Source organism: Giraffa tippelskirchi, chromosome X (assembly GCF_054371585.1).
Source record: "Giraffa tippelskirchi isolate mGirTip1 chromosome X, T2T-mGirTip1v1.2.pri, whole genome shotgun sequence".
Taxonomy (NCBI): domain Eukaryota; kingdom Metazoa; phylum Chordata; class Mammalia; order Artiodactyla; family Giraffidae; genus Giraffa; species Giraffa tippelskirchi.
Window position 1 is genome coordinate 56417665 of NC_137289.1, and position 12687 is coordinate 56430351.

Consider the following 12687-nt stretch of genomic DNA (forward strand, 5'->3'; position numbering starts at 1 on the left):
TGTTTTTTCACAACATAAAACTTGTGTACATTAGTCTTCTCCCCTTTCCTCCATGTTGATTTTAGTATTGCCATGTAAAATACTCACCGTTAGATACTTTGGTGACGTTTTCCTCCTCATCACCTGTTGGGACACAATCTCAGTTCTTCTTTTAGAAGATTACTGGCAAATATTCTGTAAAGAGACGTGTAGGGAATATTGTAAGTTTCCGGGTCGCAGTGTCGCTGTCACTCTACTCAACTATGCAACTGCAGTGCCAAAGCATTCAGAGACAATACATAAATGGTAGATCGTGGCTTTGTTCCAATCAAACTTTATATATCAAATGAAGCAGTGGGCTTGATTTGGGTTAGTGGGCCAGTCTGAAGACTAATCCCTACTCTAGTAGCTTCCTTAGTTGAATATAAAATCTTTATGTCAGCCTTTCATTTTGTTTGTTTGTTTTGGCGATTGAGGGAGAAGTCATGGTACTCTGATATGTGGTTTTCTTATGTATTGAAAGAGCCTTAATTTTCCCTTCTGTTTATTTTTCCCATCATTACCCAAGGGCCAGCTGAGGCTTCTCCCTTCTTCGTTGCCCTATTCTTCCCTAAAAAAGTTGTATCTTTCAAAAACTGCACTTTTAATTCATCCGTGTCCCTTAAAGAGTTCCTATTAGGAATTCCTCCCCTGTAGTCCATGCTCTCATAATCTAGGACACCTTTTTAGGAATTTTAGATTTATTCTGTGCTTAGTCATTCTGCTGTAGTTTTAAATCTCCTTTAAGCCCTTTCCCATCTTCCTTCCTCTCTATCTCTTGGGAGATTTCTATGTCTGTCTTTTTTCTTACCACAAAGCCTAGTCATGGGAGTATGAAAAATCATGCTGAGATTTCATGAAATTTGTTTTATTCACAATTATTTTGAATTTTTGGCATTCCCCATTTTAAAGGAATTATGAGGCTTTTATGTTGATGCACATTTTGCTTCTTATTGGTTTGTATCTTTTGGGGAAGAAATAATTTGAGGATGGTCAAGATCGGCTTCTGCCAACTTACCTATGACTTCTAATGGCATTTTATCTTATGGAAATGTGTGTATCTCTGCATATATCTAACTAAATCCACACGCAAGTCTATTTTCATTCTATTCCCAGAGGAGAGGTCACTTAAGTTGGCCATATAATTAGCCCATATACTTACTCAATAAGCATTTTGTCCATAGCTATCCCCGGAAACAGACAAGAGACTATATATTTCTTCTCAGAACTTCTAATATTCTCCACTCTGAAGCAGGTTTGTGAAGATGGACCAAAAGAGCACAGCCACACTCCTCGAGCTTGCTGCAAAGAGTCTGCTGAGTAGTGAGCCTGCAGTGATGCATGCTCTGGAGGAAATCCCAAGAGATCTCTTTGTTCCATTGTTCAACGCTGCCTTCTTTGGTGGGCATAAGAAGATCCTAAAGGCAATGGTGAGGGTCTGGCCTTTTCACTGTCTTCATCTTGGGTCACTGAAGGCACAAGAGCCATACTATGACAGCTTGGAAGCCATGATTGATGGTCTGCCGATCCCCCCAGCCCAGAACTCTTCCTCTAGGTAAGTTTACGACCAGAAGATTTATAGGGAGTCAGCAGGAGGGTATGCTGTAGCCTGCGGCAGGGGAGTATCTAACCTTCTCCCAACACTAGCCAATGAGTTCAGCAGTTGGGGTCACATTCAGTATTTCCTTGTCTTATAGAGTTGATTAAAGAATAGAGGTGATTGAGGGTACTATGTATGAATTTGAGTGTGATTACATAGAAATGGGACGTGGGCATTGAGACAGGGCAAGACCAGAGGTGAAGGAAGTGTGGGGAAAGGATGAAAGATGCTCAATTTGTGTGGAAAGAACTTCCTGGTGAATGGTGATGAAGTGAAAACCAGGATTCAGGTGTTCTCTCTCTGTTTCCCATCATTGATCTTGCTGGGTTATGTTCCAATCAACCACATCTCATGTGTTGTGTCTTCTCCTTTCCTTACAGGGGCCACAAACTGAGGATCCTAGATTTAAGGCACAACTCAAAGTATAAGACAACATGCTCTCACGTCATGATCGCATTCCCTTTGTGTTTACAGTCACGCATATCCCCTCAGCACACTGTCCTTAACTTAGAAAACACTCAGCATAGTGCCAGGTGCCTTGGGATTGGTAATTCCAGGTCTGAGGTTGAGACAGCTCAGGAAACCATGGCATTACTAGTGGATATTTCCCTCAATAATACCTTGAGAACACAGCAGTTTCTCACTTTCCTCTGTAATAAAGTTGAGCAGAGCTCTGGGTTCTTGCACCTCTGCTGCAGAGATTTGCAAATCAGTAGAATGTCTGCCAACACACGGATCCTTCAGATTGTGGATCTGGGGTGCATTGATCATCTGGAAACGGATCAAGCTTATCTGAGTGAGGTCATGACCCATTTTGCCAGAATGATCCACCTGCGCAGCCTGAGTTTGTCTAACCTCAGCTTTGAGTCTTATAAGGGAAGGAATTTCAGGTCTTTTCTCGTCTGGCTTGGGCAGCTGGAAAACCTCCAGGAGCTCAGGTTGTCTTTCTTCTACCTCAAAGATCAACTGCACAGAGTACTCAGGTGAGGGGTTTGGGAGCAATCTGGGTTCCGTGAAAACCTCATTGTTAAGACAGAAGGGCCCATTCTTGCATCTTCCTATGCTCCTAGTAACCTATATCTCCTTTCACCTCAGCATAGGCATTGCTCAGACGTTGAACCTAGCTGGGGGAGAATGGGGAACCTTATGGTGAGGGACAGATGAGGTTAGTGAAGGAAGCTCTGCTCACTCATTTATTCAGTGACTACGGGCAGACAGTTAGAACATGTCTGTACATAGATTTCTGAAAAAGACTCAGTTCTTCTGCTCCTGGACTTTATAGCTCTCTAGGGAGGAAGGGGAGGCACTCAGAGAGAAACATTAAGTTGTAGCTCTAATGCACATGCCCGTGGATGGCTCACAAGAGTTAACACTGCCCGATAATTTTGCTCCTGTATTTTTCTGAAGGCTTAGACCCTTGAATGGAGAGCTTCTCATCTGGGAAGTAGTTAAAGGAAACCCTCAGTTGCCTGCTTCCCTGGACCCATCCTCGCCAAATGAGTCAACCAGGTCCAGCACTTATTATTTTGTATATATTGAGTGCATGTGATTTTTTTCACTTAATCCTTCTTGTAACCATGAATAATAATTACTGCTGTGCACATTTTCAAGGTGAAAACCCTCTTCCTCAGAGTGGTAAATTAACTTTCTCCGGGTCACAAATTTATAATCTCTGATCATCATGTCCACATTGATAACCACCTATTGGAAACTCGTATATAGCAGTGTATTCTAGACAAATATATTACTGTAATTTGGGGCTCTTTGCTGTCATTCTTCTAAAATAAACTTACCTTTTCTCTCCTTAGAGTCCTGCCACCTCATGTGGATACATTGTGTCTCTCTTTCTGTGGCCTTTCTATCAGAGATGTCACTTCCCTGTCCCAGAGCTCTCAGGCCACCCAGCTCAGAGTATTGAATCTCAATAACAATCAAATCTTTTCAGAAGCTTATGAGCCCTTCCAGGTTCTGCTGGAGAAGGTCTCAGGCACCCTGCAACATCTGGAGATAAATTATTGTATGATGACTGATTCTATTCTCTTGGCCATCATCCCAACCCTGAACCAATGTACCCACCTCCGCATCTTTAAATTTGCCTTCAACCCCATTACGATGCCTGTGCTCGAGAGCCTTCTGCAGCACTTGACATCCTTGCCAAGGCTGAGGCAGGTGATGTATCCCATTCCTGTCCATTGTTACCAGGAGTGGAATTTTCTTTGCAGCGTGAACCGACAGAAACTTGCCGAAGTTCAGGCCCAGGTCAAGGCGATGCTTCACATGTTACACCAGGATCACGTGAAATGGGCTACTTATTCTGAGTGATTTCCACTGTATAAGGAGTTGTTTCATCACTGATACGTGGCTGTTAAGGGTTCATTGTTTTGCCTGAAGCCCAAGTTTGTAGAGATACATATACAAAGTTCTACTGTTCCAGGAAACTGGGGTTTAGGAATGTTGGATATGTAACTGATCTCTATAAAAGAGAAACCTTAAAAAGGAAATAGAGGAATTAGAAAAGTCCTCTGGATCTCTTGCCCGCTGCCCTCTACATCTTCTTCTCGTTACTAACCAAGTTATGACTGTGATATATGCTGACTGAGGCATTATACATCACATCATTTCCTTTTCCACACTGATTGGTCCATTTATCCATTTATGGGCACTTGACACAATTGAGATCTGTTGAAACTCTTCCTAGAGGTGGTAGTTGTTCAGGAATTTTACCCTCTAGGTACCTACAGATTTCCCTCTCTTTTTGCTTCGCTGAGGTTGTTTATCAGGAAGCATATGCAGGTAAAAGGAAACAGACTATGCCCACTACCTAGTGGCATCTTCATCAGCATGTTACTGCCTGATTTTTCAGGTCTCAGAACCCCGGCTTTGTTACTGGCTGTTCCACACACGTTCACCAAGCATCTCTTATTATTTAGGAACTTTTCCAAATGCTAAAAAAAAAAAAATAAAGTCCCTGATCTCACTCAAAGTGTAGATACTCCTCTCATTTACTAGTTTGTCTGTTTTCCCTGGAGCATTTGAGAACTTATTTATCCCCCATATCCTTCCCCCGCCCTTTTTTTTTTTTTTAACATTTTCCCTTAAATGATTGGCTCAAATGATATTGGCCTCTTTTGTCCTGTTGGATAGCTGCTCAGTCCTCCCATCATGGCTTGAAGGTTACCTCCTCAGGTTTTCTGTTTTCTCTTATTTCCCCATTTAAGTAGATTTATTCTGATGTTTGTTTGTCTTAATGTACCATGTACAGTTCCTTCACGGTACACATTGTTCCGTATGTATTTATTCTGTCTGCTATTCCACTAGAGTTGCACTGTTCAGTATCGTGCACACTAACCATATGTGATTACTGAGGTCTAGAAATTTGGCTGTTCTCAAATGTGATGTACTCTAAGTGTTAGATGCACACTGTGTATCCAAGAGTTAATAAGAAACAAAGGATGTAGAATAACTTATTAATCATTTATGTATACTGTTTCCATGTTGAACTGATAACATACTGCATATCAAAAACAGTAAAGATAAGAGAATGTAAATTTTTCATATTATATGTTAAAACGATAGCATTGTATTTCAAAGAATTAGTAAAGAAAATGTTAAAATAATTACCTGCTCCTATGTTTACAAGTCAATGTGATAAAATAAGGCATTTCAACACTCACTGAGAGAAAATACTGTTAATTAATAGATTGTACCTAGTGTTTATATGTTGATAGGGTAACACAGAAAACGTCAACGATTTGGTAACAAAAAAAGAATAGAAAAATAATTAGTAGTTTATGTATAGGGTTTCCTTGTTGAAATGAAAACAGATTGCATTTTAAACACTTAGTAAGAAAGAAAAATGTAACAGTAATTAATGATGTGTTTGTTGTTTCCATGTTGAAGTAATAAAACAATTTTTAAAACTCAGTAAAAAATTTAGTTATTTTTCCTACATGTTGAAATGATAAACCATTTTAAAGTCTTGAGAAATTATAAAAATTAATTCTTAATTAATAAATATAGCTAACAACTTGTTCCTAACTGCATTTAACGACTGCATTTCTGAATTAGAAAGACTGATATTCCCCAACCAGGAATCCACCCCAAGACCTGCGGCACTGGAAGTGCAGAGTCCTAACCAACCACTGAACCGCCAGGGAAATCCCACAAATAGAATTAAGTCGGAGGCATTTTCTGTGGTGTCTTCTTTAAGCCAAATAAGCATTCAGTTATTCACAAGTTGTATAATTTTTGCATTTAAAACATCACTGAGAACTCCCCTGGTGCTCCAGGGGTTAGGACTCAGTGTTTTCACTTCCTTAGGCTAGGTTCAATCTCTGGTTGAGGAACTAAGATCCTGCAGTGGAAGCTGCGTGGTCCCCACGCCCCCACCCCCAAATAATCAATGGATCAGTTCAGTTCAGTCGCTCAGTTGTGTCCGACTCTTAGCAACCCCATGAATCGCAGCATGCCAGGGCTTCCTGTCCGTCACCAACTCCCGGAGTTTACACAAACTCATGTCCATCGAGTCGGTGATGCTATCCTGCCATCTCATCCTCTGTCGACCCTTCTCTTCCTGCCCCCAATCCTTCCCAGCATCAGAGACTTTTCCAAGGAGTCAACTCTTCTATGAGGTGGCTAAAGTACTGGAGTTTCAGCTTCAACATCAGTCCTTCCAATGAACACCCAGGGCTGATCTCCTTTAGGATGGACTGGTTAGATGCCCTTGCAGTCCCAGGGACTCTCAAGAGTCTTCTCCAACACCACAGTTCAAGAGCATCAATTCTTCGGCGCTCAGCTTTCTTCACCGTCTAACTCTCACATCCATACATGACTACTGGAAAAACCATAGCCTTGACTAGATGGACCTTTGTTGGCAAAGTAATGTCTCTGCTTTTCAATATGCTGTCTAGGTTGGTCATAACTTTCCTTCCAAGGAGCAACGGTCTTTTAATTTGATGGCTGCAGTCACCATCTGCAGTGATTTTGGAGCCCCCCAAAATAAAGTCTGACACTGTTTCCACTGTTTCCCCATCTATTTGCCATGAAGTGATGGGACCAGGTGCCATGATCTTAGTTCTCTGAATGCTGAGCTTTAAGCCAACATTTTCACTCTCCTCTCTCACTTTCATCAAGAGGCTTTTAAGTTCTTCTTCACTTTCTGCCATAAGGGTGGTGTCATCTGCATATCTGAGGTTCTTGATATTTTCCCGGCAATCTTGATTCCAGCTTGTGCTTCTTCCAGTCCAGCATTTCTCATGATGTACTCTGCATAGAAGTTAAATAAGCAGTGTGACAATATACAGCCTTGACGTACAACATTTCTTATTTGGAACCAGTCAGTTGTTCCATGGCCAGTTCTAACTGTTGCTTCCTGACCTGCATACAGGTTTCTCAAGAGGCAGGTTAGGTGGTCTGGAATTCCCATCTCTTTCAGAATTTTCCACAGTTTATTGTGATCCACACAGTGAAAGGTTTTGGCATAGTCAATAAAGCAGAAATAGATGTTTTTCTGGAACTCTCTTGCTTTTTCGATGATCCAGACGATGTTGGCCATTTGATCTCTGGTTCCTCTGCCTTTTTTAAAACCAGCATGAACATCTGTAAGTTCACAGCTCACGTATTGCCGAAGCCTGGCTTGGAGAATTTTGAGCATTACTTTACTAGCGTTTGAGATGAGTGCAATCGTGCAGTAGTATTAGCATTCTTTGGCATTGTCTTTCTTTGGGATCAGAAAGAAAACTGCCCTTTTCCAGTCCTGTGGCCACTGCTGAGTTTTCCAAATTTGCTGCCTTATTGAGTGCAGCACTTGCACAGCATCATCTTTCAGGATTTGAAATAGCTCAACTGGAATTCCATCACCTCCACTAGCTTTGTTCGTAGTGATGCTTCCAAAGGCCCAGTTGACTTCACATTCCAGGATGTCCGGCTCTAGGTGAGTGATCACACCATCGTGATTATCTGGGTCGTAAAGATCTTTTTTGTACAGTTCTTCTGTGTATTCTCATCACCTTTTATTAATATCTTCTGCTTCTGTTAGGTCCATACCATTTCTGTGCTCTATCAAGCCCATCTTTGCATGAAATGTTCCCTTGGTATCTCTAATTTTCTTGAAGACATCTCTCGTCTTTCCCATTCTGTTGTTTTCCTCTATCTCTTTGCATTGATCGGCGAGGAAGGCTTTCTTATCTCTCCTTGCTATTCTTTGGAACTCTGTGTTAAAATGGGAATATCCTTCCTTTTCTCCTTAACTTTTTGCTTCTCTTCTTTTCACAGTTATTGGTAAGGCCTCCTTAGACAGGCATTTTGCTGTTTTGCATTTCTTTTCCATGCAGATGGTCTTCATCCCTGTCTCCTGTACAATGTTACGAACCTCCGTCCGTAGTGCATCAGGCACTGTCTATCAGATCTAGTCCCTTAAATCTATTTCTCACTTCCACTGTATAATCATAAGGGATTTGATTTAGGTCATGGTCTAGTGGTTTTCCCTACTTTCTTCAATTTAAGTCTGAGTTTGGCAGTAAGGTGTTCATGATCTGAGCCACAGTCACCTCCAGGTCTTGTTTTTGCTGACTGTATAGAGCGTCTCCATCTTTGGCTGCAAAGAATAGAATCAATCTGATTTCGGTGTTGACCATCTGGTGATGTCCATGTGTAGAGTCTTCTCTTGTGTTGTCGGAAGAGGGTGTCTGCTATGACCATTGCGTTCTCTTGGCAAAAATCAATGAATAAATTTACACAATTTCTGTACTAGCAAAAGAAGGAAACGTGTTAAAAGTAAATCTTATAGACTTTATGCTAAGATGCCTGACCAAAGAAGAGCTTTGCTAATCAGTGGAGAAGTGGTTGCTACTGCCCCCTTGCTACTCCTGATTGGATGGATGGTTTAGTGAGGCACTGGGATGGGCCCCGCCAGAGTCTGCCCAAAGGCCTGGCTGAGCATTAAGACGGTGGATCTTGACTATGTACATAGGTGAACCTGCAAGAGGATCATTAACGCGATTCTGAGAGTGTGGAGGCCACTCCAGGCAGCTCTCCAGCCTGTCCCCAGGCGGGCCGGGAAGAGGGCGGGGAGGCCGTCGGAGGCCGCTGGAGGCCAGTCCTCGCCTTTGCAAGGATCTGGCGCCTGGGCGGCTGGCAGTCGGGCCTTAGTCTTCTGAAAGGGACGACAGTGAGAAGGGGTGCGTGAAGCGATTGGGTGGGAAGGCAGCTCCTCGCCCTCTCCCCACTCGTCTTCCTCTCCTGCCTACACCCAGAACACCCTGAACCCTGTCTGGAGGGCCAAGGCGAGCCCCGCCTTCGCGTCCCGGGAAGTCTTCTCTGGCGTGTCTCTCCTGCCCGACCTCCCTGCCACGTCCCTCGAGGTTATGTTCGAGGGTTCCGTGGGGCCCAGCCCCTCATCTCCAACGCTCCTTCGTCACTGTGGCCAGTTACGACACCTCCACCCCACCCCCAGCCCGGGTGTGCTCGACCAGCGCATAGCCTCCCATGTGTCTGGGGCAGAGCCTCAGGGCTACGTGGATTGGCTGAGGCTGCTCCCCTGCGGGTGGGCTTGCAGGCCTGCAGCCCAGGGCTTTTCCCCGCCTTCTCCGCCTCGGGCCTCCCCTCCGTCGGTTAGGCAATTTCTCCCCCTCCTCGCCTGTGGCTGGGAGGGTGCCTGAGACGCGGGTGCGAGGAGGGTCCCGGGGTTTGGGAAAGTCAAGGGGCGATCGGGGAGCCAGGGGGTTCTGCCTGCTTTCCAGGGGACCTGGGGTTGTCGTCGGCCGGCGGGCGCCCGGCGCCCAGTGATCCCTAGTCAGGGGCCCAAAGCGCGGAAGCCTGCGTGCCCCGGGCGGTCTGTAGGTGGAGAGTGGTGGTCCAAGGCGGGGTGGCGGCTGTGGGGCGCTCCGCCCCTGCTTTGTCTGCCTCGCTGTTACCTAGCCTGTCCTGGGGCGGAGGTTTAAAGGCTCCTGGGGAGGTCGCCTGTCCGCCTTGGGGTCGGGCCCTCGGGTAGTCAGGAGATTGGTCTCTTCTTCCCCAGATTCCGCCGCTCCAAGGGCCTGTGGCGCCCCCTGGCGCCACGGTCACCCAGGCGTAGGCAGGCGGGAGGGGGCTACCGGCAGCGGTTGTCTTGCCCGCAGCCGCTTGTTCCCCTGCTTGGGACCCTCGTCCTGGAGGGAGGAGGGAAACCCCTCCGCCCCCCACACCCCCAGAGCCTGTGCGGTGTCAGAGGCTGCCCCTGCTGGTCCCTGCCTGGTGCCCCATCTGGAACTTTCCAGACCATCAGGTCCGCTGTTTCCCTCCTGGGCATCCTCCTGGGTGAATGTGCCTGGCCAGGGGCTGGTCTCTCTTGGGATGGGAGGGGGGCTGAAGTCAAAACCAAACTGGTAGGACTCTTAGCAGTGGATCAGAGTGTGTCTTGCTGATCAAAGGCCTGCGCACCCTGGTACCCCAGTGTTACTCTGCTGGGAGTGTCCTCTCAGGACCTCCAGGTCCTCCATCCCCCTAAGTTCAAACATGGGGGCACCTGCCTTTGTGGCAGATGCCTGGGAACGCTGCCCATGAGAAGGAAATAGGAAGACAGCTTACATAGAGGCCCTGGCTGCGGCCTCCGCGGTCGGCCCCTCCTCGGCAGCTTCCACGTGCTTCAAGCAGTCTCTGGGCTTGCTCCCCTGGGATGTCCAGCATGGGGAAGATCTTGCAGTCCCCGCGGTGCATGTGGCGCTAATCCGAAGGTGGTCCCCGCCCTGCTATTGGCCTAGTCGGGCTTTCCCCGCCTCCTCTGCGGCCCCTCCCCACTGTTTTCTTATCTACTAACTGGGGGCTTCCCAGGTTGGAGGAGGGGCATGCTTCCTGGTAGGGAAAGGAGGCTTCACTAGTAGGGAGCTGATGACTAAGGGGTAAAGAATCAGCCTGCCATGCAGAAGACCTGGGTTAGATCCTTCCGTCCTTCCACTGGGAAGAGCCCCTGGAGAAGGAAATGGCAACCCACTCCAGTATTGCCTGGGAAATCCATGGACAACAGAGCCTGGCAGGGCTACTTACAGCCCATGGGGTCCAAAAGAGGCCGACATGGCTGAATGACTAAATATGCCATGACATAAATGTGACAAAGTAGACAAGAGATCAACAAATAATACACGTAAAAAGGAAAACGCTTCCTCAATAAACCTCTAGACAGATGCCAAATCACATTAGCTTAAAAAATGAAAATTAGGAGATATAATAAGTGAGAAAGCCACCTTGAAGAAAATTTTACATGATAGAAACTATTAAAAATAATATACAAACATCCTAAACACTTTAAAATATTTTAGGTAGGTAAGCACATTACCTAAGGACAAATGCATTTGGAAAGTTTGCACCAACCTAGTAAATACTGGATATCTAAGAGTCACGGTGATGGTTTCATATAGATGGAAGATGCAGAATGATTTTTTCTTCTAAATAAACATTTAGAGTGTTTAATATTTTGTAATTAGCAAAATTTGTTGAGTGAAACACTAGAAAATATATACTAACACGTTGACCAAACATTCACATGGATTTTTAGGTTTTCTTGAAGGTTTATTTCAGTGTGTGTCTATTTTTTGTCTTTCACTTCCATCATCCAAACTGTTCACAACTCTTGTGCAGATTTCTCTTCAGCTCATGCAGGAGATGGATTTCTTCTCTCAGGTCACAGAGACTCCAGAAGAACTTGCTGTTAGGAGAGAGAAAATTCCAGAAAGTTCTGCCTGATACCCTGTCTTCACTCCCTCTCCCTTGCTAAGTAAGCTGGTCTGAGACTTCCAGAGTTCCAATTCTGTCTCTGACAAACAGGGAACATCGATCCACATTGTCCACATTTTTCCAAAAGAAGCAGCATGACTTTTCCCGCTACTATTATTTCAGTGCCCACTAAGCTCCGCTTCCTGTGTCCTTTATGCTTTCCATTTCTGTCCCTGGTATGCCCTCCCTGGAACGGGCTGAACTGTCATGCAGCTACTTTCAGTACTTCTTGCAACTTTGATCTTCCTTCAGAAAAATCCCATATATGGCAGCGGGAGTTTATTAAAAACTCTTCATGGTGGTATCATGTTCCTTCAGTTAGAGCTCAGTCCCAGTGTCTGCATCTCCGTGTAGCATCTGAATGACTCCTGACAAGCTCCTATATTTCATTAAGCCTCAACAGCCTCAGAGAGGGCCAGGACCTGGCAGTTCTGCATATCAGAGTCCTGATCAGAACACAAGAAGGAAGAAAATATGAAGCAGGAGGCACAGGGCCTGGCATGCAGCAGGCCCTCAGAGTTCCCTGGATTTGTAGATCCAAGTAACTGGGACCCAGGCCTCCTGATTTTAGCTACCTGCTTCTGCATGGGTGGCTCGGTTTCTAAGGGTTCTCTCGGTGTTACACCGGTAGCAAAGTGGGGGTGGGGGGAGGGCAGTAGAACTGGGAGCTCAGTCTCTTCTGGCCCCGAGGGCTCTCCTCTCTCTCCTTGGAAAACGAACTTCTTTTGAGGACTCATCTTGCTTATGTGGCCCTGACAAGGTGATTTGGAGACAATTCTTGGTTTCCTTGATCATTTTTCCTTATTTTTCCAAAACCCCATGACTTCATCCCATAGACTCTCCTCAAAAACTCTCCGTGAAGACCTGGTCCCTGCCCACAAGCCAAACTGGGTGAGTCAGTCACCATGAGGTCTTGACCTTAGGACCCTATATGGTAGGTGGGATTGTGAGATCCTCCCCACCCTAACCCACAGGACACCCAGGGCACTCCCCTTTACACAGATGATGCTGGCACAATGGCTCAGGTTGATTGTTTTCCACTCTTTTAAGGATGTGTGTTGAGTGAGCCCTAACACATATGCCATGATTACCTGTGATGAACCTCTCCTCTTGTGGCTAAGGTCATGGCTGATGTAGAATCTTCCCTCTGCTGAAGGGGAAAGGCTCTAATCATGTGATTCCTTGAGTCTTGCAGAACTCCAGGCTCATAACTACTCCTTCAAAAATCTCTGCACTAAAAGACTTGACTAAACTCAAGCATGGCTTTTAGTAGCTTAAGGCTGTATCTTAGAGACAACCCCATCCCAACTTACCCCCCCACA

At 45.5% G+C, this 12687-nt stretch overlaps 1 protein-coding gene across 4 annotated transcripts in view; it reads left to right on the top strand.

Moving 5' to 3' along the window:
- The window catches only part of LOC145536936 (melanoma antigen preferentially expressed in tumors-like), a 33538-nt gene extending 27988 nt beyond the window's left edge, over positions 1-5550 (top strand). For 2 of the 4 annotated variants that reach the window (XM_081567248.1, XM_081567249.1), the window contains exons 2-5: positions 1274-1573; positions 1999-2601; positions 3026-3127; positions 3427-5550. In XM_081567248.1, the coding sequence (XP_081423374.1) occupies positions 1284-1573; positions 1999-2601; positions 3026-3127; positions 3427-3940 (1509 nt within the window). In that variant the 5' untranslated portion in view covers positions 1274-1283 and the 3' untranslated portion in view covers positions 3941-5550. The remainder of the gene's footprint in view (positions 1-1273; positions 1574-1998; positions 2602-3025; positions 3128-3426) is intronic. The other 2 variants (XM_081567250.1, XM_081567252.1) reach the window with 1 other exon arrangement.
- Positions 5551-12687: the final 7137 nt, after the last annotated feature.